General features: G+C 63.1%; 2 protein-coding genes across 8 annotated transcripts in view; one reads left to right on the forward strand and one right to left on the reverse strand.

The window, feature by feature from the left end:
• NT5DC2 (5'-nucleotidase domain containing 2) overlaps positions 1-2,204 on the forward strand; it is a 24,143-nt gene extending 21,939 nt beyond the window's left edge. The window contains exons 11-14 of the mRNA XM_057705748.1: positions 1,340-1,426; positions 1,501-1,641; positions 1,726-1,790; positions 1,865-2,204. Coding sequence (XP_057561731.1) covers positions 1,340-1,426; positions 1,501-1,641; positions 1,726-1,790; positions 1,865-2,126 — 555 coding nt within the window. The 3' untranslated portion in view covers positions 2,127-2,204. The remainder of the gene's footprint in view (positions 1-1,339; positions 1,427-1,500; positions 1,642-1,725; positions 1,791-1,864) is intronic.
• STAB1 (stabilin 1) overlaps positions 2,160-24,246 on the reverse strand; it is a 27,538-nt gene continuing 5,451 nt past the window's right edge. Inside the window, exons 4-70 of one of the 7 annotated variants that reach the window (XM_057705745.1) lie at positions 23,852-23,967; positions 23,563-23,648; positions 23,424-23,493; positions 22,938-23,033; positions 22,570-22,680; positions 22,133-22,329; positions 21,766-21,896; positions 21,464-21,591; positions 21,103-21,182; positions 20,768-20,905; positions 20,505-20,645; positions 20,293-20,355; positions 19,877-19,990; positions 19,746-19,799; positions 19,429-19,509; positions 18,861-19,019; positions 18,388-18,450; positions 18,056-18,151; positions 17,719-17,805; positions 17,098-17,209; positions 16,457-16,643; positions 16,260-16,353; positions 15,991-16,149; positions 14,522-14,617; positions 13,868-13,963; positions 13,688-13,735; positions 13,394-13,524; positions 13,114-13,225; positions 12,634-12,711; positions 12,445-12,543; positions 12,220-12,318; positions 11,954-12,085; positions 11,574-11,702; positions 11,335-11,391; positions 10,844-10,927; positions 10,167-10,362; positions 9,980-10,075; positions 9,844-9,889; positions 9,667-9,743; positions 9,333-9,458; positions 9,061-9,134; positions 8,834-8,908; positions 8,452-8,574; positions 8,113-8,160; positions 7,823-7,900; positions 7,579-7,725; positions 7,033-7,173; positions 6,873-6,932; positions 6,456-6,632; positions 6,286-6,372; positions 6,038-6,187; positions 5,883-5,939; positions 5,595-5,796; positions 5,050-5,199; positions 4,857-4,961; positions 4,605-4,712; positions 4,320-4,513; positions 4,081-4,225; positions 3,868-4,001; positions 3,614-3,779; positions 3,429-3,538; positions 3,210-3,329; positions 2,974-3,123; positions 2,795-2,899; positions 2,566-2,712; positions 2,373-2,486; positions 2,160-2,290 (exon numbers count right to left, since the gene is read on the reverse strand). In XM_057705745.1, coding sequence (XP_057561728.1) covers positions 2,234-2,290; positions 2,373-2,486; positions 2,566-2,712; positions 2,795-2,899; positions 2,974-3,123; positions 3,210-3,329; positions 3,429-3,538; positions 3,614-3,779; positions 3,868-4,001; positions 4,081-4,225; positions 4,320-4,513; positions 4,605-4,712; positions 4,857-4,961; positions 5,050-5,199; positions 5,595-5,796; positions 5,883-5,939; positions 6,038-6,187; positions 6,286-6,372; positions 6,456-6,632; positions 6,873-6,932; positions 7,033-7,173; positions 7,579-7,725; positions 7,823-7,900; positions 8,113-8,160; positions 8,452-8,574; positions 8,834-8,908; positions 9,061-9,134; positions 9,333-9,458; positions 9,667-9,743; positions 9,844-9,889; positions 9,980-10,075; positions 10,167-10,362; positions 10,844-10,927; positions 11,335-11,391; positions 11,574-11,702; positions 11,954-12,085; positions 12,220-12,318; positions 12,445-12,543; positions 12,634-12,711; positions 13,114-13,225; positions 13,394-13,524; positions 13,688-13,735; positions 13,868-13,963; positions 14,522-14,617; positions 15,991-16,149; positions 16,260-16,353; positions 16,457-16,643; positions 17,098-17,209; positions 17,719-17,805; positions 18,056-18,151; positions 18,388-18,450; positions 18,861-19,019; positions 19,429-19,509; positions 19,746-19,799; positions 19,877-19,990; positions 20,293-20,355; positions 20,505-20,645; positions 20,768-20,905; positions 21,103-21,182; positions 21,464-21,591; positions 21,766-21,896; positions 22,133-22,329; positions 22,570-22,680; positions 22,938-23,033; positions 23,424-23,493; positions 23,563-23,648; positions 23,852-23,967 — 7,489 coding nt within the window. In that variant the 3' untranslated portion in view covers positions 2,160-2,233. Of the gene's footprint in view, positions 2,291-2,372; positions 2,487-2,565; positions 2,713-2,794; positions 2,900-2,973; positions 3,124-3,209; positions 3,330-3,428; positions 3,539-3,613; positions 3,780-3,867; positions 4,002-4,080; positions 4,252-4,319; positions 4,713-4,856; positions 4,962-5,049; positions 5,200-5,594; positions 5,797-5,882; positions 5,940-6,037; positions 6,188-6,285; positions 6,373-6,455; positions 6,633-6,872; positions 6,933-7,032; positions 7,174-7,578; positions 7,726-7,822; positions 7,901-8,112; positions 8,161-8,451; positions 8,575-8,833; positions 8,909-9,060; positions 9,135-9,332; positions 9,459-9,666; positions 9,744-9,843; positions 9,890-9,979; positions 10,076-10,166; positions 10,363-10,843; positions 10,928-11,334; positions 11,392-11,573; positions 11,703-11,953; positions 12,086-12,219; positions 12,319-12,444; positions 12,544-12,633; positions 12,712-13,113; positions 13,226-13,393; positions 13,525-13,687; positions 13,736-13,867; positions 13,964-14,521; positions 14,618-15,990; positions 16,150-16,259; positions 16,354-16,456; positions 16,644-17,097; positions 17,210-17,718; positions 17,806-18,055; positions 18,152-18,387; positions 18,451-18,860; positions 19,020-19,428; positions 19,510-19,745; positions 19,800-19,876; positions 19,991-20,292; positions 20,356-20,504; positions 20,646-20,767; positions 20,906-21,102; positions 21,183-21,463; positions 21,592-21,765; positions 21,897-22,132; positions 22,330-22,569; positions 22,681-22,937; positions 23,034-23,423; positions 23,494-23,562; positions 23,649-23,851; positions 23,968-24,246 lie in introns of those variants that run through there. The other 6 variants (XM_057705746.1, XR_009048782.1, XR_009048784.1 and 3 more) reach the window with 6 other exon arrangements.

A 24,246-nucleotide genomic window follows, 5' to 3' on the forward strand; every position in this document is an offset into this window, starting at 1 on the left:
AAGCTCACAGGCCTCCGAGGAGACCCCTTTTCCTGGCTGGCTGGGAAGATGAGAAGGGGCCTTGTGCTTGGCAGGGAGGTATCAGGTGGCTGTGAACAGGAAGTGATTAAGGCATTTGGCTCTGGATGGAATGCGGAAATCCTGGCTAAGCTGGGCTTCTTGGAGATGGGGGTTCTAGAAGCTGGGGGCAGGGAGGACGCCAGCGGTTGGGCCGGTGGCACAGCTGCAGGGAGCAGCCTGAGGCTGCCCGTTACCGAGGCCTGGCCTGCAGGCTGTACCCCCAGCCCTTCACCCCTGCCCCCCTGCTGGCCCCCAACCGTCTGGCTCCCTTGGTCACAAGCTCTTGCCCTCGGCTGTGAGGGCGACACTGTGTCGTCTTGGCATCCTGGCTGAGGCTGAGGGGGAGGACGCCTCTTTGCGGGGAACATTGGTTTTTCTTCTTTGGCAGGTTTTAGAAACTTTTCTTCACGCTTGACGTTCTGAAATTTCACCGTGTACGCGCTTCTCATCCACCTTTGCTCTCTCCCTGTCTCCTGTGGCTGGAACCTCAGGCTCCTTCCTGCCTGACTTGGCACTTGTGCCACAAGATTCTTTCCCTTGGCACATACTCAGTGCTCCACCCGGTCCCCTGCTCCTCACCCTCTCTGCTGTGAGCTTACTTCCACGATTAAGTCCTTCACAGCTACCTGTCTCCCCCGTGGCTTTCACTCGCGCAGGCCTCTCGCCGGCACAGACTGCTCTCGTGACTCCTTTTTGCTGGGTATATATTCTTCTCACTTCTGGGTGGAGGCTGCTGTGCATCCTGCTCTCCTCCCCCTGCCCCCCTCCCGCCCCAGTTTCTGCTCCCCTGCCAGCTTCCTCTGCTGTGTTTCAGCCTGGCTGTTTTCATTTTCTCCTCCAGTTTTGGCGCAGGAGCAGCAGGCAGCCTCACAGTGCGCGCTGTCCTTGGTCTGCCAGGTCACCCTGGGCTCGGGCTGGGGTGGCCTGCTTGCCTCAGGGCCCTGGGGTCACTGCTGCAGTTTGTTTCCCACAAGAGTGGATCCGATCCCTAGTGTGGGTGGGTGTGAGGGCACAGGGAGGGGAGGCCTGGGGCACCAGGCCAGGCCTCCAGGAGACGTTCCTGCAGCCCGCAGAGCCCCGTCCTGAGTGTGAGGGAGTGGTGCTGAGGGCCAGAGCCCAGAGGGGACAGCAGGGCCGTGGGAAAGGGCAGCCCAGCATCCGGCTCGAGGGGCCGCGCTGCCCCTGGGGACTGGGGGTTTGGGAAGACTGGCGGAGAATAGTCCCGGGGGCGCCCCCTCAGCACACTGGGCTTAGCCGTGTCCCCACCATCTCTCCCCAGGGAAACCTGTTTGACTTCCTGCGTCTGACAGAATGGCGTGGCCCCCGCGTGCTCTACTTTGGAGACCACCTCTACAGTGACCTGGCGGTGAGGGCAGCGGGGCTGGGTTGTGGAGGGGAGGGGAGCCCCTGGCCAGCACTGAGCCCTGCCCCGCCCCCCAGGATCTCATGCTGCGGCACGGCTGGCGCACAGGCGCCATCATCCCCGAGCTGGAGCGCGAGATCCGCATCATCAACACGGAGCAGTACATGCACTCGCTGACGTGGCAGCAGGCGCTCACCGGGCTGCTGGAGCGGATGCAGGTGCGGGGCGGCCAGATGTCCGTGGGGCGGGGTGGGGGCAGCCGCCCGGCCACGCACACCCAGCACACCCCTCGTCTCCCGCAGACCTACCAGGATGCCGAGTCTCGGCAGGTGCTGGCCGCCTGGGTGAAGGAGCGGCAGGAGCTGAGGTGAGCGGTGGAGCTGGGGTCCTGACCCGGCCCCCTCAGGACCCCCGCTCGAGTGCCCGTGTCTCCCTCCCCAGGTGCATCACCAAGGCCCTGTTCAACGCACAGTTTGGGAGCATCTTCCGCACCTTCCACAACCCCACCTACTTCTCGCGGCGCCTGGTGCGCTTCTCCGACCTCTACATGGCCTCCCTCAGCTGCCTGCTCAACTACCGCGTGGACTTCACCTTCTACCCCCGCCGCACGCCCCTGCAGCACGAGGCGCCGCTCTGGATGGACCAGCTCTGCACAGGATGCATGAAGACACCCTTCCTCGGCGACATGGCCCACATCCGCTGAGGGTACCTTTATTGTGTGGACCGGGCCCAGCCCCTCCTGTCCCGCCCACTCTGGGCAATAAAAGCCGTCTCCCCCCTGCTCGTGCCTCTGCTTCAGCACCGGCTGCTTCACTTGAGCTCGAGGATCCTCTGGGTGTCGGGGACATCCTCCTCCAGGAGCGAGTCCTGAGGGGGTGCTGTGTGTTAGCGGCTGGGCCGAGACCAGGCCCTGGGTCCCTTTACCCAACCCCCCAGTCCCCACACGCACATCGAAGGGCTCACAAAAGGCATCGTGGCTACCAAAGACCGGGTTGGGGACAGAGACCAGGGTTGGGCTCGTCCCTTCCTGCCACGGGGAGAAGTCATCAGCGGCATCTTCCGCCTGGGAAGGGAGGGGAGTCGTGAGAGGCCTCACGCAAGCTCGTCGGGCCCGGACCGCCTCCACCCCCAGCCCACCCTACCTGGAAGGCTGAGAAGCCAAAGCCTGTGGACCTGCTTCGGGCCCGAAAGTAGAGGACGCCAGCCGCGAGGCCGAGGAGCGCTCCGGCAGCGACCACAGCCCCCACGCCTGCTGCCACAGGTGGGGCCTCCGGGGCTACCGCTGCCCGCTGCCAACGAGGAGAGCATCAGAGACCCGGCCCGAGCAGTCCCCTCACCCCTCGCCGCTCTGCCTGCCCCTGGCCAACTCACGGGCTGTGGGGGTGCCAGGAGGGGGCTGGCCAGAGTGTGGATGATGCCATTGAAGGCCATGATGTCCCACACGATGACACGGCTAACCACAACTGCCCCTGGGACCTGTAGGGAGACCAGAGTCAGGCCCAGTGGGTGAGGGCTGGGGCCAGCAGGGGAGGGGCGGCCACCAGACTCACCACAGGGGCCTGAGAACGGTTAGCAGGGCCCATGTCACTGATGACAAGGCTGAGGCCCGAGTGGGCAGGAAGCAAGGTACCCTGGCTGGCGTTGGTGCTCAGGAAGGTGGTATTGGAGGCGTGCAGCTCCAGGTCTGGGCCGCTCAGTGTCTGTGGGCAAAGCAGGGCCTGTTGGCCTGGGCCAGCCAGAGGGAGCAGAGTCAGGCCCCGCTCTCCGCACACCCCCTGCTACTTGCCATGTTGTCCACAAAGCCCTCATTGACAGGAACAAAGAGCGTCTTGTAGGTGAGCTCGTCATCCAGGAAATCCAGGAAGTCAAGACCCCTCGGGGTGGCATTGGCATAGCCCAGTAGCATCTGGGATGGTGGGGACACACACAGGGTTGTGGGTGGGCTCCCTCCACAGGGATCCCAGCTGCACCACAGCCCTGGCCCTTAGGCTGGGCCCTTGCACACCCCATAGAAGGTGGAGAAGTTGGCAGTGGTGGCCAGTACATCAAGCAGCTTCCCATTGCACGTGCTGGTCCCATCACCCACGAAGCCACTGCGGCATTGGCAGGCCACGTCTGCAGGAACGGCAGTGAGTCAGTGGGTCGATGGGAAGAGGCAGAGCAGCGAATGGGGCGTGTGGGTGGCTGTACCTTGCATGCGGTAGCAGTAGGCGTCCCAGCGCTCTGACCGGTTCTCCCGGGCACCCAGGCTGACCACGCCCACCTGACCATCACCACAGTCTGCCGCCGGGAAAACGACAGGGTGGGCGGCCGAGCCATTGGCCAGCCAGCCCACGAGGCAGAGGTGGAGGCCCAGCTGTAAGGGCATAAGCAGATGCTGAGACCCAAGACCCAACTCAAGGGGCCCCCACAGGCTTGGCCCCAGACTCCTGGGCCCCACGCACCTGCTGGGCAGCAGAGAGCTGAGGAAGAGAAGCAAGGACCGCTCCCTGGGCCCCACAGGCCGCCTCAGCCTCTGAGAAATTCAGGCCGTAAGGGCCACTGGGGGCCTGGAAGTGGAAGACACCAGCCCGTTTCTCTGCAGGAGGGAGGGATGCATGGTCAGCGGGCCGACACCAAGGTAAAGCAGGGGTGCGGGCAGAGGCAGGGGAGCACACCCTGGAAGTGCAGGTCCATGCACACAGCATCCACGTGACAGGGTGGTGGCTGGTCCAGGCAGCGGTCCACGGGCGGCTCAGGTTCCTCCAGACACTGCAGTCCGTCGCCCACATAGCCGGCGTGGCACACACAGCGCCGTGTGTTCTGGGACAGGAGAGCGGGTGGGCGCCCTTCAGGGACTGGGTCAGCTGCTCATCAGGGCCCCCCGGCCCAGCTGCTTGGCTCCCTGCCTGCTCACCGGCCCAGTGCTCAGGCAGTCAGCGTGCTCACTGCAGCCCCCGCGGTGGCCATCCTCACAGCGGTTGCGGGCCCGGCAGCTCCAGCCATCACCCTCATAGTCGGGCAGGCAGGTGCAGGTGACCACTGCTCCTACCTGGCTGCAGTCGGCATGCTCGCTGCAGCCACCACGCCCATCCTGGCACAGGTCCACCACTGGAGGCGGGCGAGGGTGGTCGGACTAGATGACAGGAGGGGAGGGGAGGGGAGGGGCCTCCCCCACTCACACCCCCGCCCACCCGCTCACCTGTGCACGTGCGGCCATCCCCTTCGTAGCCCAGGCTGCACTCGCAGCTGTTGCCAGCACGGCACACGGCCTGGGGTGCGCAGGGTGGAGCACACACAGGCTGCAGCTCTGTCCCCCAGGGCCCCCCACATATCCAGGTTAGTGGCTGCCCGCCTGGACCCCCTTCCACCTGAGTGTGCAGTTGGGGCAGGCGTCGGTGCGTGCACGTGTGTGCAGGTGTGCGGGGTGGGCACAAGCACGAGGTCCACTCACCCAGCTGCGCCTCACAGCGCGGCCCAGCCCAGCCCTCGTCGCAGAAACAGGAGCCGGAGCCCCCCAGGCCCTCGTCACAGCGGCCGTGGGAGGTACAGTTGCAGGCTGGGCAGAGGGACAGGCAGCATGGTGTTGGCAACGGGCATGGGGAACCAGGGAGCAGGATAGGGCAGGGTTGGGCAGGACAGCCTACCTTGGCAAAGGGGCCCAAAGGCGCCCGGGGCACAGAGTTCGCAGGCCATCCCGGCAAACCTGGCATGGCACCTGCAGCTCCCGTTGCCGCTTATGCCGTCCATGCACGAGCCGTGGTCGTTACAGGGGCTGCTGGCGCCGCCGGGGCAAGCTAGGGCATGGGGTGGGAGGAGCGCTGGGGCCAGGGGTTCTGGTCAGAAGCCCCACACGCAGCCCCAACCTCGCCGCACCGTCCCTCCACCTGGGCAGCAGGCAGCGGAGGCTCTTGCAGAAGCAGCAGTCCACCCAGCTCCTCACACTGCTAAGAACCCTCCAGGTCCCCATGCCCTGGAGGACACCTGGACCCCTAGCACACCCCACCAGGTCCTGTACCACTGACACACCCACCCCAGCTCTCAGAGCATCCTCGCCTGGTAACATCCACTCGCCCCCAGCCCCTGACTACCCCGACACCCTTTCTGAGGCACAGTGGGCAGCGCTGTGCCCTTACCCACCTTGGGAGCTAGAGGAGCCAGTCAGCAGCACCTGCAGCCGCAGGGCACTCACCTCGGCACTCACTGCCGTAGTGGCCCGGGCAGCAGCTGGGCTTCCAGGTGGTGGTGACACAGTTGCGGTAGCAGCCCCTGCCCAAGCCTTGGGGCTGACCCCAGTGGCTGGGCCGGGCCCAAACACTACGCAGTGCCAAGGAGTGCAGCGGAGGGGCCGTCCAGAACTTTGAGAAGTAGCGCCAGCAGGCCTCAGGGCTGCCCTGGGCCAAGAGGAGTCAGGCTGCAAACCTGAGCTTGGTGGGCCCTGGGCCCTGCCCCAGCCCCCACCTAGCTCCCAGCCCCTTACCTGCTCCTGGGAGCCCTCAGGACAGGGCGGCTCCAGCCCGCAAATGCTGCAAATCTTCTGCAAGGAAGAGAGGCCAACACAGCAAGGTCAAGTGGGTGGGCAGGACAGGTGGGCTTAGGCCCCTGCCCATCCACCTGGCCTGTGGCCTCCCTCACCAGCCACAGAGGCCGAGTCTCAAAGCGGTCACAGCGGGCACCAAGGCCAGGTGGCTCCAGCAGCTGGTCAATGCCATAGGCCAGGCCCCCCTCAAAAAGCAGGTGTCGCTGCACAATTCGGGCGTTCTCCTCTCCCACCATGAGCTCGCCCTGCAGGCAGAGGATGTGGTGTACATGGGGGGGTCACGGGGTACTGCAGCCCCCCCCACTGCCAGGGCCCCTGCCTCCTGCTTCCTCCCCAGACTCACCGGCCGGGCACGGCTGCAGGTGAAGGAGATGGGGGTCCCATGCATGGTGCGCAGGGGGCCCATGTTGGGCAGGTCAGATGCCAAGGCCTGAGCAGATGGAGCCACCGTTGGAGCTGGGAAGGCAGGCTGAGGGGCGGGCAGTGGGGACCAAGGTCTGGGAGTGCACTCACCTCCACGTTGCGGATCACATGGCCCCGCAGAATGGCTGCCAGCTTGTCACGATGGTCCTTATGATACAGCCAGACCTGGCGCTCGGGAGGCAAGGCTTGCAGGGCAGAGTCTGTGGGCCACAGCATTGTGAAGGGCCTGTGGAATGAATCTCGAAGCAGGGGCAGGAGGCCAGCCATCTGGTAGGATAGAGGTGTGACAGTCACAGCCCCATCAGAGACTGGCGGGAAGGTCACCTGGGTCCCTGGAGCCCCCTCCATCTGCCCACCAGCCACACTCCTCTAGCCACCCCAGGCCAACAAGAGCAGACATGCATGTTGCCAGGTATGTGGACACACAAAAGCACACAGGGACAGTCACTCACATATACACACGTGCACATATGCACCCACTGAAAGGCACACACACAGGAGCAGTACCGTCACAAGGCCACTGAAGATCTTGTAACCGAAGCTCTCCGCAGCGGCAGTGAAGTTTCTCTGGGAACACGCACCCCGTGAGCAGTGAGGTTGGGAGGGGAGGGAGGAGCCCAGGCCCCCAGCCGCCTGCCTTTCAGCTCCCCCCGCACCCAGGGCATACCCGCAGAACTGGGGCAGCGCCAGGCTCCCAGTGCAGTGCTTCCGGCGGCAGCAGGACACGGTCGATGAAATGTAGGACACCATTCACAGCCTCGTGGTCGCTGCTCACCACGCGGGCGAAGTCATTGATGTATATGCTGCCCTGGGAGAGGGCCCGGGATTGAATGAAGCCAATGGGAGGGGGTGGGTACTTCCAAGCTGTGGGTGGGGCCTGAGGTGGGGGTAGAGCCTGGGTTGGGTGAATCTTGGGGCAGGAAGTGGGCGGGGTCAAGGCAGAGGGTGGGTCTCCCCTCCCACCCAGGGACTCGGCCGCTGGACTTGGCTGGTGCCAGCCCCGCATGGACACAAGGTCAGGCTCAGAAGTCCTGAGCCCAGGACTGGCCTCTGGTAGTGGGTGGAGTCGGGACAAACTCATCTCTCATTAAGCTGCCCTGGCTCAGGGAAGGTGAGAGGGTCTTAAAGGCAGAGAGACAGGGCACAGGCGTGGGACTTGAAAGCAGCTGAGTCCTGGGTCTATGGACAGCCCATGTCCGGGACCAGGGCCCACCTCCCTCTCACTGAAGCGCAGCGGGTGCCCAGAGAGTGTGGTGGCGTAGCCCTCCTCCAGCAGCTCTTGGCTCCGCAGCTGCCGGCAACCAACCACATGGTAGCGGAACACAAGCTGGCGATTGGCACGAATCCGAGCCAGCTGATCCTGGAGTGGGAGTCGTGAGGGTACAAGGGGGCCTGACGTCCACCTCTGCCCAGGCAGTGCCCATCCATCCCCAGCCTTGCTGCAGAGGCTGTGTTACCTGCGACAGGTTGGTTGTTAGATCTGCATGCGGCACAAAGATTGTAAAAGGCCCATCCCCCTTGAGCTCTTTGTATTCCTGGGGGGAGAAGGAAACAGCTTGAGTGGAAGAAGGGTAAACTGGGACCAACTCGAGGTTTCCATTAATTTTCCAGGAAAGACCTGGACTCAGAAACCAAAGCAGCCAGCCCTCTGACCAAATGAGAATATCAAGGACCAGAGGCAGGTGGGACGTGCATGTCGGAGAGGCCCAGGCTGGACCAAGGACACAGAGGCCAGCTGGTCACTCACCAGGAGATGGAGGCTGAAGAATGAGGCTTGTTTGTCCCGAAGGAGCTCCTGGGGCAGGGGAGGCAAGGATCAGACTTTTGTTGGCCTCCACTCGGGTCTGGTGCTCGTCCCAGCACCTGGAGCCCAAGGTCTGGCCAAGGTAGAGACGAGGAAAGGAAAGCCAGGGTGCTCTGTGCTGGGATCAGCATTGGTTTCATGGATCATAACCGGGTCAGGCCCAGGCAGGGTCAGAGGTCAGGCTCAAGTCATGGTCAGGGACAGGATCTTAACCAATATCATGGGTCAAGCCCATGGGGGCATTGCTAAGGTTGGGTCGGGGTCCTACTTGGGTATCATTACCAGGCCGACTCGGGCACGGCAGGTGAAGCCATCACCCACAGTGTGGACTGCATCACAGGTACACATCCTCTGACCATCCCCTGTGCTTTTGCACACAGCATAGGGGCTGCAGCCTCCATTGTTCTGAGGCAGGGACAGGAGAGAGAGGCATCCGTGACTCCCAGGACCCCTCTGCCCCAACCGGCCCTGGGGAAGAGGCCATGGAGTTTCCTGTCCAACCCCAAAGCTCTGTTTCCTACTCATCAGTCAGACTTGACCTTGTGGTGCAGGGTGCTCTCCCTTCAGAGGCACTCAGGACTCTGCTGGGGGTGCGGAAGGCTGGTTCCCGCCCCAGTCCCCTTCCCCTGTGACACTGAAGCTGGGTGTGACTTGGGGGCCTGACCTGGGAGCAGGGGTCCAGGAGCACACAGGTCCGGATGCCGTCCCCACTGTAACCCTCACGGCAGCTGCAGGAGACCTGTCCCAAATCTTAATCAGTGGGGCTGATGGGACCCAAGAGCAGGCCAGCGCCCTGGACAGAAGGAGCACCCCTCCCTGGGCCTGGTCTGAGGAGGGCCACACCCTGTGAGGGAAAGGCACAGCCTCGGTGTCCAGCTCTGTTGTGCTGACCTGCTGGGGGCCTGTGGGGATACATTCGGCGTGCGTGTGGCAGCCGCCATGGTGGATGAGACAGCTGTTAACTTCTGGGGGAAGAGACAGCCGGGTGAGGGACAGCCCTAGGCGGTCCTTCCACTCATCTGTCTGTAGAGGTGTTCATCCCCTACTCTCTCAGCACCCTCAGGCCCACAGCCCTGTGTGCCCCTCAGCCCTTCCTGGTCTGACTCACACCACGGAAGCCAGACCCCTAGCCCACGTCCGCCCCGGTGGGACCCCGGCCTCACCCTGGCACAGCTCCCCATCACCCACGTAGCCATCCAGGCAGGTGCACGTCCGCTGACCAGGTGCCACGTTGGTGCAGTTGGCGTGGGGGGAGCAGCCCCCGTGGTCACGGGCACAAGGGTCCACCACTAGGGGTAGATGAGCCCAGAGAGTCGTGAGCAGCAGGCGTGGACAGAGTGGGGACAGAGGAGGAGGGCATGAGAGAAAGGAAAAGGTCAGAGGGGGAAGACCCGCCGTGGACAGGGATAGAGATTGGACCTAAAGGGCACGGAAAGGGCTCTGCGCGGAAAGCCACCCCCAAATTTCAGGGGCCCCAGGGCACCGGTGTGGCTGGACCTGCACAGTAGATGCCGTCGCCTGAGTACCCCGCGGCACAGACGCAGGCAGGGGCTGTAGCCGAGTCCCGGACGCAGCTGGGAAGGACGGCGACAGCTTCGTCTACGTGTGCCCAGCCCCTGCCCCGATGCCAGCCCCGCCCCCACCGCGCGCCTGCCCCAGGCTGAGCGCACTCACTTGGCATTGGGGTCACACTTCTGTGGGCACTGGGGGCCAGTGATCTCTGGGGGGGAGGAAGATGGTTCTGATCATTCTGACCCAGGAACCGCCTCCCCAGGAATAACCCGCCCCTCCCCCGGGGGTCACTCCTCACTCTGGTCACAGTGGAGGCCCTGCCAACCCACGTTACAGACACAGCTTCCGTCCCCTCGGAGCCCCTCCTGGCACAGCCCGTGGGCACAGTCACACACTGGGAGCAGAACGAGGGAGGACAGGCGTCACCCGGTGCCCGCCGTCCTCGGCCGCTTTCCCACCGTTCCCACCCGCTCCCGGGGCCTCACCTCCCGTGCAGTTGGGCCCGTAGCGGCCCAGCTCACACATCTCACAGGCTGTTCCGTGGAAGCCCTCGTGGCAGTGGCACTCCCCACTGCCCAGGAGCCGGTCCTGGCACTGCCCATGGCCCGAGCACACACCACCCAGCCCCCCGGGGCACGGCTCGCACAGTGTGCCGAAGAAGCCAGCGCAGCAGTCGGGCACCTGTGGGCGGGGCCCAAGCACAGGCCAGGACAGACGTCGGGGCCGGGGACCGGCGGGGATGGGGCCGCAGAGCCGCAGAACCAAGCACGTCAGACCCAGAGACGGGGAGGCTGCCTGGTACAGGCGCCTCCACGGCAGGGGTGAGGAAACGGACTCAAGAGGGGAAGGGCCGTGCCGGACCCCACGGTGAGAGGCACAGCGCGCCCGCTGCTGCCCCCAGGGCTCGCTTGGTGGTGTCAGCTCCAGGCTGAGCCCCTTTCTCTCCCCCCGCCCCCACTCTCTGGAGGCATGGCCACAGGGACAAATACTGGCCCCTCTGACCTCAGACCTCTCCCCCTTCCCCTTCCTCCAGGCCTTCGCTTCCCTGGCTTTGTCATAGTCCCAGCCCTGCCTCTGTCCTTGAAGCCGAATCCAGGCTCCTGCCCTGGGCCCCCACTGCCACCTCCTTCTCTCTGGTCAAAGGCTTGGGGTTGGGGCAAACCTGGATCTTCTTGGCACACGTGTAAGAACAGCCCCGGGAAAATGTGTAGCCAGACCGGTAGACACAGCTCTTCTTGGGGGTGTTCTGGAAACGGGGACAGGCAGGAGGACTCAGCCAGTGCCTTAGGTGGGGGCAAGGCAGTGAATGGAGAGACAGACAGACAGATAGACTACAGGTATCCGTGGGTGAGACAGGTGAGCAGGATGGCAAAAGGGTCAAGGAAGGACCACGACAGATAGACCTGAGGAGAGGATGGGCAGGACCAGGATGTGGGCCGCAGGGTCACTGGCCTCGGGCCACCAGTCTGCATGAGGCCCCCTCTGGGCAGACCCGGGCCCAGGCCTCCTGGCTTCTAACAGGAAAGTCAAGGGGCCCACGTTCCTCCAGGTCCCCATGCCTGGGTGAGCAGAGCTGGGCCCCAGGAGCTTGGACACCTCGGGCACAGTGAGAGCAGGTGAAGCAGGGACGAAATGCGCCGGGCCCCGCCTCACCTCCAGCTGGTAGCCCTGAGTGCAGCGGAATTTCCGAGAACAGTTTACACATTTCTCCTGAGGGGAAGGAGGGCAGTGTCAGGCCATCCTGAGGCAGGGGTTCCGAACCCACCTTCCCTCCTCTGGGGTGGGCTAACAGCTCTCCCACTCCCGACAAAGTGCCCCTCCCGCCAGCCAGGCCAGCCAGCACCTCCAGCGCTTGACTGCCTGGCTGCACTCCCGGGGCCCCAGCCTCCTACCCGCAGGGCCTCTGCGTGGCTGTGCAGGCAGCGGCTTGAGCCCACCGTCAGGACCCCCGACAGGCCGAACAGCGAGCGGCCAGGGGCCTCCAGTGCAGGGCCTTCCAGCGGCACGTGGTTCACCTCGGGCTGGGGGTTTAAGGCAGGAGGCTGACCTCCCCCCCCCACACACATACTCCATCCCCACCCCGGGGGCTACAGGCCAGGGAGGCACTCCAGGGCTGGGGTATCCCTGTGGACTGGGGGTCTCCCAGGATGGGAAGTCCCTGGACCAGAGGCCAGAGGGGCCTAGGTGGGGGAGCTGCAAAGAAAAGGGGTGTTCAGGAGCAGGGTGCCTGGGGCAGGGCCTTCTTTGCGCCCCCCCCCCCCCCCCCACCAACCTGGCCACTATGGTTGTAGAAGACAAGCCAGTGGGCGGGGCCCAGGAGGGAGTTGCGGTGACCCCCCCTCCGCAGGGCCTCTGTGGAGAGCGCCTCCCCCAGGATCACGTGGTGCCGCACTGTGTCCGGGTCCTGGAGCAGGGAGGAGAAGCCCAGGGGTTCCAGGACTCCCCGGTGCCCTGGATCGTGCGTCCCGCCCATTGTGTCCCTTTGCCACGGGGAGGCTTACCCGCCCCCCTTGCTGGCCCCTGTCCCAGTGACCTCACCAGGCTGCTGCTGTTGGCCTGAGCCTCCAGAGAGCGGTTGGTTGGCACAAAGATGGTGTAGGCGGTGGCAGCCTCAATCTGGGGTACCAGCCTGTGGCGCTAGGGGTGGGGCAGGCGTCAGGGATGGGCCTACGCGCCCTCTGTCCTGACCCGGGGAGCCAGCGGCTCTGCTCGCACCCAGGGGAGGCGCTCCTGCCCAGGGCCTCCCTCACCCCCTGCCCTTACCTGCAGCAGCTCCCGGAAGAGGTGGAAGGCAGGCACCGAGTCCAGCTGTTGCAGCAACCCCGGCCCCCACAGCACATCCCTCCCTGGAGGCAGTAAGACCTGGTACGGAGCATGGAGGCTGGTCAGTGCGTCCTTGCCTCCTGGCCTGCCTAGAAGGTTCCCTGCACACACACACCCCTCCAGCCATACCTGGCTGAGGACATGTAGGACACCATTGGTGGCAAGGAGGTCAGCCACGTCCACGCTGGCGTTCTGCACCCAGACCCTCTGGAAAGCAGCAGGCAGAGCTCAGGTAGACACTTAAGAGTGCGTGTAGCACCAACAGACAGAGAGGCTGCTGGGCACCAGGCACCCAACCTGGCCTGGACACCCTCAGACTCAGGACCTGCCAGATGGGCACACACACCCTCACAAGGGCCCATGCTTGAGGGGGACAGGTGTGCACATGCAGACAAAGATGGACAGACAAGCCCTGGCAGGGCAGTCACTCTGGCCCAAAGACACTGCCCAGCAGCAAATGCGTCCTGAACACACGCTCTGAGATCAGCCCTGGGAAGGGCAAGGGGACCCAATCACATCCCCCAGGACCCTGGGCTGGGAAGCTGGCAGCCACGCACGTCCCCCCATGCCCCATATGGTCCCCTCTCCTGCCCAAACTTCATCACGTACCCCACTGATGTTGTGAATCTCCCAGCGCACAGTGGGGCTCAGGGTGGCTACAGTCTGCCCGTCTAGCTGGGCCAGCTCCTCCTCAGAGAGGGCGCCCTGGAGAAAATGGGCCCTGAGGGGGCACAGTTTAGGGGGGCCATGGAACCAGGTTAGTGTAACCTACACAGGCCCCTGGACCTGGGCTCCACCCCAAACAGTGGATACACGCCAGGTTGAGGACCTCTGGGGAGGGCCTGGGTCTCTCACAAGCCCCCTCCCAGAGTCCAGCCCAGCAGCCCACCTGACCAATTGTGGCAGCATCCTTGGCTGCAGCCAGAAGGCCTGGTCCTCAGAGCTCAGCCTACGGATGGCAGACTCCGAGGGCACCAGGGCTGTGACTCGGCCGTCGGCAGGAAGAGTGATGCCAGAGCCCTGCGCACACGGTGTGTGGGGTGGACGGGGGAGTGATGAAGGCAGGCACCACCTTGAGATCACTTTCTCCAGCCTCCAGCCGTGCCCCCACCTCCAGCTCTTAGAGCTGTTACGCGGCCTCCTGGATTTGAGTCCCCACACCCAGCATGCCACCCAACCCTACCTTGGTCCACTGGTAGAAGATGGAGAAGTGGGCATTTGCCTCCAGCTCCTGAGGGGAGGGTAAAAGCTGACGTCACCAGCTGAGGGACAGACTCGAGTCCCCTTCCTCCAGGACCCTGAGCACTGCCCCTCTCCCCAAGTACACGAGAGGACTCCTCCCCGAGCACAGGGAACCACTCACCTGGAAGATGTCTCCGTAGCAGCTGAAGCCATCACCCCCATAGCCAGGAGGGCACGTGCAGACCCGCTGACCTCCCCCCACTGCCCGGCAGGTGGCCTGGGGTCGGGGGGGCAGAGAGACATGGCCTCCCTTCAGCACCCATCCTCCATCTCTCCGTTCACCCTGGCCCATCCTGCTGCTGTCTGCCTACCCATCCAGCTACCCATCCCCACCATCTCTCTCCCTCCATCCAGTCTGTATTCAGGTTGCTCCTTTGGTGTGCCTGGCCCTGCTCTCCAAGACCAGTGAGCATTTTGACATGAGCTACCCCAACATATCATGGCAGGTGGGTCAGGGAAGTCCAGGGCTGTGGGAGCATCCGGGAGGCCCCAGACCCCCAGGCGAGGCCTGAGCTGAGAGCAGGAGGAGCTAGCCGGGCCAGAGGTGTGGCGTGGGGAGCATGGGACGGGGTGGTGGGGGCAGGAGAAGGAGTCTGGGCAGGGGCTGGGGCCTTCATTAGAAGGGTGAAAGCTCTATCCTGTGGGCAAGCAGGTGACAGGGTTTGGATTTGGGGTTTAGAAAGATCCCAATCCTGACCAGAGTCAAGGACATTGTTTTGGCCAAGGCCTCCCCTTGAAGCCTCCCTGGGGCCCAGAGCCCTCTCACCCCCCTCACCAGATCGTGGCAGCCACCGTTGCCTGCCCGGCAGGGGTCGATGGGACTGCACACGTAGCCGTCCCCCGCGAATCCCAGCTTGCAGGTGCACCGGCTCTGGAGAGATTGGGGAGCAGAGAGGTTCATCTCAACAGAAGCACAAAACCCTTTCCTCCTCCACGGCTCAGCTCCCGAAGGGCACTCTCCCTTGGGGAGGCCTGCTCAGACCCCGGAGGAGCTTCTCCCAGCCCCACCCTCGGAGGTCCATGTGCCAAAGGCAGAGACGGAGGCCCTGAGGGGAGACTGGCTCTCAGGAAGAGTCTGAGGAAGTGATGCCATTGGCAGGGGGCATCTAGGAGCCTTGGGGCCTCTCTGCTCTCAGGCCTGGGCCCTGCCAAGCTGTTGAGGTCTGCGGCATGCGATGAGCGGGCAGGTGTTGCCAAGGCCAGGCTGAGGGGCGGGGGCTCCGACCCCACCTCCAGCCCCACCGCTCGGCGTGGCTGCTCTGACCCTTCCTACTAAATGTCAGTGTCCTTGGGCCTGTCCACACGGCAGGTGAGTGACTAGTGAGACTCCCAGGATCTCAGCTGCCCTTCTTTGCACACTGGGGGCCTCTCCCCCTGCTTATTCCACCCTCAGTTCTGAACTTTAAAGCTCCTGGTGGAGTTCGCAGCTCCAGCTCTCAGGCCCATCTGAGTGTCCCTGCTGAGGCTCCACGGCTGGTGGCCCAGGCCATCGTGGGGCAGGAGGACAGGGAACCCCATGGATCCTTGCACAAGCCTGGGCTGCACAGAGGCTGACCCCGAAGCAGCCAGGCCTGGCCTCCCAAATTGCATTTTAGATTCTACAATGCCAGCCAGTCCGCGGGTTCACCAGGCCTGACATGCTTCCTGCGGAAGTTTCCAGGTTCTGAGATCCTGCGACTGGAGTCTGAGACTCCAAAGTTCCAAGAACTGGATTTCCGTAAGTCTAAAGATCTTGGGATGTCACTCTCCTGGGGCAGGGGTCTCTTCTTGCTCTGCTCTGTACTGAATTCCTAAATCTAGAACAGCGACTAGCATGTAACAAGCGCCTGGTGACACGTGGGAAACCAAGAGTGAGTGAATGAGCTGACTGTCAGAAGACAATGGCCCCAGTGGCCAGTCAGGGCAGAGAACTCACTGATTCTCGGTTCCAAGAGTCCTCACCCCTGAGAGACAAGAGTCACAGCCTTCTGATTTGGAAAAATTGCTCTCTTAGGTTGGCACTCAAATATGCCTTCCTTTAAAACTATTGTGACCTTCACATTGCTTCCCGGCACCTGTCCGCTGCTTCCAGATTGTACAACTCAACATTTCAGAACTGGACGCTCATTTGTGTCTGAGGTTTGAGACCCTGAGCTTGAGTCCTTGAAGTGGACACAGCTAGAATCAGATGGACGAGGGGGAGAGTCCCCCAGGATGGAGACCCCCCTGCCCCACCCTGCTCTCTTGAGGCCGGCCGAGCCTCACCTGCCCGGGTCCCACGTAGCTGCAGAGGGCGTCGGCATGGCAGCCACCTCGCGCATCCAGCTCACACTCGTCGATGGCCACGCAGACACGGCCGTCCCCGCTCCAGCCTTTGTGGCATGTGCAGCGGTGCGTGCCCAGGGCCCCAGGGACACACTCAGCCTGTGAGAGCCACAGATAAGTGACTCAGGGCTGCAGGGCTGCAGGTTGAGGGGAAGGGAGTCCTACCTCTATCCCCTGGGTCAGGACTTCAGGGAAGGGGCCAGACTCACGTTCTCTGAGCATCCGCCACGGTCTGGGCGGGAGCAGGGGTTGCTGGGTGTGCAGGAGAAGCCATCACCCTCAAAGCCATCAAGACAGAGACACCTGAGGGTAGGAGAACGAGTTGCCTCCAGGGAGCCTCTGGAAGCTCTGAGCATACTGACAAGTGCAGTCACAGATGGGGCAGAGAGGAAGCACACATCCTCACCTGGCGACATCCCCCTGGTTAACGCAGCGGGCATGTGGGTGACACTGCTGGGCCTGTTCTGTGGGCCCACAGTTCCCTGTGGACTCGTTGCAGAAGCGGCCACTGAAGCCTGGGGCACACGTGCCATGCTGGCACACACCGCCACTGCCCGGACGGTTGTCACATAGACCATGGACACAGCCGCAGTCTGCAGGGAGGAGATGGACCAGAGAAACTGAGGCTGAGGCAGGGCTGGCCTGGAGCCGGGATGCAGTTGGGCAATGCTGGGAATGGGGCAGCCGGAAGAGTTTTGGCTGCAGGGTCAAAATCAGGTCATCCCAGACTTGATGGTGGGGAGGAAGAAGTGAGAGGGGGGGCATTTACTGCTTTCAGTCACCCTATGCTACCTGCCCTGCTCCCCACAACCACCATCACAAAGGTCTTCTGTGTGTCTGACCTAAATCCTGCATGCTTTAGATTAAACCGTAGTTCTCTTCCTGGCTTGGGTGAAAGAGACATCTACGTGTTTCCAAAACCTTCTCCACGACCTCTGGCCTGAACCCCTGTTCCTGAGGTTCTATTTCCTTTCTTGGGAGTCCCCAGCCCCCTTCCAAGCAGACCCTTTTTCTCCCTGGGAGGTGGCCTAGGCCAGGACCACTCACCTTCCCGGCACCGGTCTCCATGCTTGTTTGGGTTGGAGCAGATGTGGCAGGCGATGCCCTTGTAGTCTGGGAAGCAGAGGCAGGCCCCGCTGCCCTGGACCCCATCGCTGCACTGGGGGTGGGCAGGAAGCAAGATCAGTCACGGGGAGGGGATGATCCACATCCTCTCCCCACAGGCTAACTGTGAGCTCCTGCTCCCTCCAGAAGACCCCCTGCTGGACGAGACCTTCCAAATCACAGATGCTGCCAAGAACTAGTCCTCTAAAAGGCACCTGGCCCTGGAGGCTTCGTGGGTGACTTCTGCTCAACCTAGAAACACATAACTCCTGCATTCTTCCATAGCCAGGTGCTAAAGCAGCCCTGATATTACGAAATGGCAAAACTACAACACACACAAAAACTATTGCCAAATAACTTTTATGAAAATAGATATAATAATCTATCCAATTAATTAATTCTAATTAAAATAGTAAACATAGTTTGGTCCAACTTCCACTGCTAGACATGAAGAACCCAAGGCCAGAGAGAGGCAAGCTGTGCTCAGACACACCGCCAATCACTGGCCAACTGGGGAAGGAGTCCTTATCTGCCCCCACCACCCCAGGGCAAGAGGAGACTCACGTTGCCTTTGCCATAGCAGGGGTTGGAGAAGCCTCCAGGACACTGTACACAGTCAGGCCCAAAAAACCCTTTGCAGCAGCCAGGTGTCTGTAAGAAAGAACACATCTGAGGGTCCGTTGGGAGCCAAGTCGAGCCCCCGGTCCAGGCTGCTTCTGCTCCCTGGTCCCGAGCCTAGAGCAAGGCAGTGGGCGAGGCCCCTCTGTGACAACTTTTCCACCATTAGGATGCAGCACAGCTCCCTGAGGATGGCAGCCCCCCCAGCCCCAGACGTGGGGCTCCAGAGGAGAGGCAAGTGCCCCAGATCCCCAGGGAGCAAGCACCCCATGCCCAGGCTCACCAGGACGGTCTGGTTGCAGTAGTGGGCGCATCCCTTCTTCAGGACGTTGAGCCCAGCAGGGTCATGGATGTAGACACACTCCTCAGGGGAGATGTCCTGGGGGGGGCCGTGCCAGGCTGGTCAGCAGGCAGGGGTCCTGGGCGGACCCCCTTCACCAGGCAGCCCCGGTCAAGGGACCTCGGCCCCCTGGGCCCGGCACTCCCACTGTCAGTGGGGCTGAGCCTCCAGCTCCAGCGGAGCCTCCCAGCCCCGCTTCCCCACCCTGACCCAGGGCAGAAACCTCAACGGGCAGTCAGGAGTCGGCCCCGAGAGCTGGGCTGAGGGATGCTCACCAGCTTTGCACTGTTGGGAGGGCACGTGCTGGTGTTCAGGGCTTGGCAGTCCACGCAGGAGCCCTGGGCAGGGCGGGGGCGGGGAGGGGAGGAGAGTGCGTCACGCTTTATTTATTCAGCAAAGCCTAAGAACGTGGCACTGAACCAAGGCCTGAGGTGTGAGAAACAGTCACCACGGGAGGGCTGGGGGACGGCGTTCCAGGCAGAGCGAGGAGCGAGGGCCGAGGCCCTGCGGTGGGAGAGCTCGGTGTGAGAGCATCACAGGCCTGGGCAAGGAGGCTGGGAACAGGGCTGGAGATGCAAAGGGGCCCTCAGAAGGACTGCTGAGGGCAGGGTGTGGCGCATCCAGGTGAAACTGTGGGGCTTGCGCCCACGCCCCAGAGCCACCCACTCACTTGAAGAGAACCAGGAGACGGCACCTCTCCCCGGGAAGAGGCCCCCGACCCGAGCAGCGCTGGGTCGCATGCACTCACCGCCACGACCTTGTGCTGCTCCTCGTGGCAGAGCTTGGGCAGGATGGGCAGGATAGTCGGGGGCAGCAGGATGCCCTCCAGCATGTGGATCACGCCGTTGGCAGCCCGCACGTCCACTCTCCGCAGGGGGACCCCCTCAGGTCCCAGCAGGATGCGCCCCTGTGGTGAGCCCAGCGTGCATCCTTGGCACGGCCCCACCCCGCGTACTCAGTGTGCTGTCGGGTGCCCAGCCTGCGGGCCACCTCTTCACCAACCCCCCCTATACCCCCCCCAAACATCTGCTGCCCTGACAGAACCACTCTGGCTTCTGCGCCCTGACCCAAGTGGTTTCTGCCACATGGAGCCCTCTCTCCCTGCCCATGTGCTCACCCTCCTGCTCTTTAGAGCCCTCCCAGCTTGTTTGGGCCCCAGGAGAAAGATCCGATCTGTGCCTGCTCCCATATGACCCCCACCAGGGTCTGCCCACCGCGGGGCTCGGAACACGAAGGCAGGTCCGAAAGAGGCGTGACACCTGGCTGGTCATCACCAGCCCCTCCACCGGCCCCTCCCTGGTGCTCGTGGAGCTCACCTCCTCCGAGATATTCACAACCAGAATCTGGTTTGCCATGGTGAGGACCCGGCCCTTGGAGATGAGCTTCTCAACAGTCAGCTGGGGTGGAGGAGAGGGTGGCCTTAGGTCGGCCACTGGCCACACCTTGGGGCCACACCCAGTCCTGTCCGGGTGACTCGCAGCTACCATCTTGGTCCCCAGGCTCTCCCCTGTGCTGCAGAGTCCAGATAGGTGGGGAGAGGAGACGAGGCCCCAGGGACGACAGGAATCTGCAGACAAACCCTCTGACAGCCCAGAGGCAGGTATAAACCAGCCACCCGCCCAGAGTACCTCACCTGGCCGTGGCTGTAGACATGGTACCTCACCAGCTCCTGCAGTTTGGAGAGACCCTAGCAGGAGAGAGAGAGCTTGGCTGCTAGAGGCTCTGGGCCCTGTATCCCCAGGCCCTGCTCCCAGATGAGCTCACCGCTGTGAAGAGGTAGACCAGGCGGCCGTCCCGCAAGCCATCCACTGCCTCATTGCTGGGAGCAAAGACTGTGAAGGGCCCAGGGCCGTCCAGAAAGGAGGGCAGCCCACAGTTCTGTGGCGGTGAGAAGGAGGTCAGGGGGCTCCGCGGCCAGCCCTCAGCTCTAAGTCCTGCCTGGGCCCTGCTGCCCTTGGTCTGCAGGGAACGCCCCCCAGAAGTAAGTGGGAGACATCGGCAATGGGTTCATGCTACCACAGAGCCTCAGGATGCTGATGGGCAGGCTCTAGGATGGGGGCGTGGGCAAAGGCCCGTGCTACTCCAGGAGCCCAGATCACTGTGCGGCAGATTCTGGGTAATGAAGGGAGGGATCCTGGCCCAAAAGGTCAGACGGGCTAGGACCTGAGGCCCAGACTCACCTCCAAGATGGTTTCAAACCGGCTGAAGGCCTCAGTGGAGGCAAGAATCTGGCCGATGGTCTTCTGTGGGAAGGGATGAGCATGGGGGCCCCAGAGGGGAAGGAGCCATGCTCCAGCCCTGCCCAGAATTGCCCTGCCCCCTCTCTGAACTCAGTGTGGCTCGGCAGCCACCCAGAGGCACAGGGTAGGGGGATGGGAGGGCACTAGCTTACCTTGGGGTCCTCAGGGAGCTCTGGTGGCGGCTGCCACCTCAGGGCAGTGACCACGTGGAAGATGCCGTTGGCTGCTGGGTAGTTGGCCTTGTGGATGGTGAATGTCTGCTGGGGCTGGTCTTTGTACTTGTAGGTGTATTTCTGCTGAGACATGCAAACACTCGCACCTTGTCCTGAGGCTCCGTCCCACCTCCACACCTTTTCCTGGGCCCGCATTCCCCACCTATGGCTCCTCTGGTCCCCAGGCTGAGGTCCCTGCTTACCCTGAAGCGGCTGAAAGTGACGGTGACCTCCTGTCCGGCCAGTGTCCACCACCTGCGTGTAGGTGGGACCCCTAACTCCTCCAGCATGTGCTGCCCTGCGATGATGTGCTGTCTGCAGAGCTGCTGGGCAAGGGACGCCTGCGGGCACAAGGGGAGTGGGTGCTGAGTGGGCCCAGGGTGGGCGGTCCTCTTCATGCCACCCTGCCCAAGCAATGGAGGGGACAGGAGGCCTGCCAGGCCTCAGTCCCCCAGAATGTACACTGGGGACAGTCTTGGGGCCCTGAAGCCTGGGGCAGGGTCCAGGGAGGAGGCCAGCTAGATAGGCAGGGGCTCACATTCATGGTCCTGGAGGAGATGGATGGTGCCAGCACAGTGAACGGGCCTGATGTGGTGAGGATCTCCCGGCAGCCCTGGTCTGGGGGTGGGAGAGGATGCGTCAGAATGGGGCTGGGCGGCCCTCAGGCATCAGTCCTGGGTTTTGAGGAGAGCTGAGGCTGGGGGGGAGTTGGGTCTAAATCTAGGGTAAATGGGGACATCCGGATCTGGGGGGGGCTCCCACCTCCATCATGCACCCCACCACAGTCCATTCTCTGCTTCCACAGCTCTTGGGCAGAAAAATAAGGCATCTCTGGAGAGTCTGCCTAAGGTGCTGGGTGCGAGGGGCGGGGTCTCCGGCAGGTGGCGGGGGTCACACACCCAGCATGGCAAAGGCGACTCTGAGCCTCAGTAAGGTCACGCTCGTCTGGCTGGCCTTCTGCACCTCGTGGAGCAGGTGTCCGTAGCAGGCGCGCCCATCCCCCACCTCGCCCTCCTTGCACACACAGCTGGAGGCATGGGTAGAGCTAGTCAGGGTGGGGGGCGTGGCCAAGCGCTCCCTTCCGGCCCTCACCCACCGTGCCCACAGGGCCCTTGAGGTGCACACAGGCACACACCTGCCCCTGCCCAGCCGACCCTCTCTGCTCTGTCCCTGGGGCCCAGTCCGCGTCCCCTGTGCCAACCTGGTCTTTCCATCAGGGGTCACCTGGCAGGTGGCTGACCGGTCACAGGAGTAGGGGAAGCAGGCGGCGAAGCAGCCGGAGGAAGCATTGTGGTTGATGCTGAGCAGGCCTGGCTTACACGAGCAGGAGACCTGTCCCCCCCAGCAGGGGAGGGAGGCGACACCACACGCGTGAGCACAGCGGCCACTGTCTGCCCCACCCACAGAGCTCTGCTGGGCCCCCGCAGCCACCCTCCCAGAGGCGGGCTGGCAACCTCTGCCCCTTTAACAAAGGGGACAGCTTGGGCTCCTAGGAGGCCCACGACTGTCCTACAGCCAGTGTGAGTGGGGGGACCACGGGGCAGACCCAGCCCAGGGCCCCAGCTCACCTGGCCTGCCCTCTTGTACAGACATAAGGTGGAGTTGCTGGGGCAGCCACCGTTGTTGGTGGCGCATGGGTCCTGAGGCAGACACACCGTTCCGTCCCCATGGTAGTTCTCAGGGCAGCGACACTGTGCCTGCCCCCTGGGGCTCACAGAGCACTGGGCAATTGGGGAGCAGGGTGACGGCCGGCAGGGGTCAGGGGCTGCCAGGGCAGAGGGAGAGAGCCCACGTGAGCCGGCACCCAGGAGCCCCATCTCTTCCACAGGCTCTACCCAGGATGGCCCAAACATGGGTGAGCAGGCTGATCTAGATCCTGGGGACAGGCCCTATTTCCTCCCTCAGGGACAGTTCTCCTTCCCTGTAAAAGGCCAGATAGTACTTCCTGGTGTAAAAGGATGCTCGTCCTGCGCTGGGGTCCCTGGCCTCTAGATCCCAGACTTACCCTGGCATTTGCCACCCTCCTGGATGTGGCCAGGCAGGCAGCTGCAGGTGGGAGCCTCTGCAGAGCACTGGGAGTTCTGGGGACAGTTCAGGGCCTGGCAGACGGGCAGCTCTGAGTGGAGAAAGGAGAGTATTGCAGCAGCTCAAAGTCCCAGGTTGGGAAGGAACCCAGGAGCAAAGATACTCTGTCCAATTTGCTGTATGACCCTGGCCAGGGCACCACCCTCTCTGGGCAGTAAAGGTTTCAGATGACACCACCTCCAGAGCGAGGCTGCAGGCAGAGGTCCTGCTGAGGCAGGCCCCATCCTTCACCCCATCAGCCTTTCCTGCTCTGGCCACTGAAGACCGGCTACCCCCACAGCTGCTCACCTTGGTCACAGCGGGGTCCCGTGTATCCAGCAAAGCACAGGCAGCTTCCATTCCCGAGCGGCCCGTGGAGGCACACGCCATGCACACAGCTGCAGACTGGGAGGGAGAGGCAGGGACAGGTGGGGCCCCAGCCTCACCCAGGGGCACACAGGGATGTCAAGTCCCTGCCCTCTGCATCTCCAGAACTCAGCTCCGGCAGGCACAACCTCAAGAATAGAGTTGTGGTGCAGGACCACAGGTGTGGTGGGACCTCAGGGCAGGCACCTGGCCTAGCCTGGGGGTTCAAGGAAGGCTTCCTGGAGGAGGCTTCCAAGAACAGCATGTGTAGGGGCTAGAGGTGTGATAAAGCAAAGTTTACATCCCTAAAAGGGATGTGTGAGGCTGAGAGACTGGGAGGGAGACTGGTAGGGGCTGGTTGTAGGGACTGGGTCCCCACTGGCCCCCAAATGGACATCGGCCCTGCCCTCCTGCCCGGCCAGCACTCACCTGACTGGCAGTCAGGGCCAAAACGGTTGGGGTCTCTACACTCCTGGCAGGCTGAGCCACTGAAGTTTTCCTAGCAGAGGGATGCGCCAAGTCAGTGCAGCCCCTCCATCGCCCCACCCCAGCCCCACCGGGCCCTTACCTGGCATATGCAGGTCCCGTTCCTGTCAATGCCATCCAAGCAGTTTCCATGGCCGCTGCAGGGGGTCTTGGCACCCCCAGGGCACTCTGTGGACCCCCACCCCCAGAACTCAGCTCTGCCCCAAGGACTCTCGATTCACCCAACCCCAGCAGCTCTGGGCAGTCCCAGACTTGGTCCCTCCCCTGAGGCAGCCAGAGCCAGGTGGCCAAGCTGTCCATCAAATGAGCCAGTTGAAGGGGAACACAGGCGGGTTGGGGTGTGAGGAGCAAGGCTGGGACCTCCCCCATACCATAGCACTGGGACCCCCAGTAGCCAGGGCAGCAGGCCTTCTGCACCACGTCCTTCGAGCACTCCAGGCTGCAGCCACTCATGGACAACAAGGAGTCCCCCAGCTGGACCTCATATCTGGGGACCAAGGATGGGCGGGGTGATGGGCGGGGTTCTCCCCTGCAGCCCCCAGCCCAGCCTCCCCACGCTGGGTTCCACTGCTCTTACCACCACCCGCCCCTTCCTGCCTGGCCCCAAGCTGAGCACAGGCCTGCTCCTTAGCAGTTGTTCAATAACCAGCACTTGCCCCACATTCTTCCTCCTCCCTCCCTGCCTGTATCTCTGTCCCACTGGAGGGGCCAACAGACATGTGGATGAGTGAGTCCCTGCCCTCCCTCTCCAGGCCTGCCAGGCCCT

The sequence above is a fragment of the Hippopotamus amphibius genome, chromosome 13, assembly GCF_030028045.1.
Source record: "Hippopotamus amphibius kiboko isolate mHipAmp2 chromosome 13, mHipAmp2.hap2, whole genome shotgun sequence".
NCBI classification, from domain to species: Eukaryota; Metazoa; Chordata; class Mammalia; order Artiodactyla; family Hippopotamidae; genus Hippopotamus; species Hippopotamus amphibius.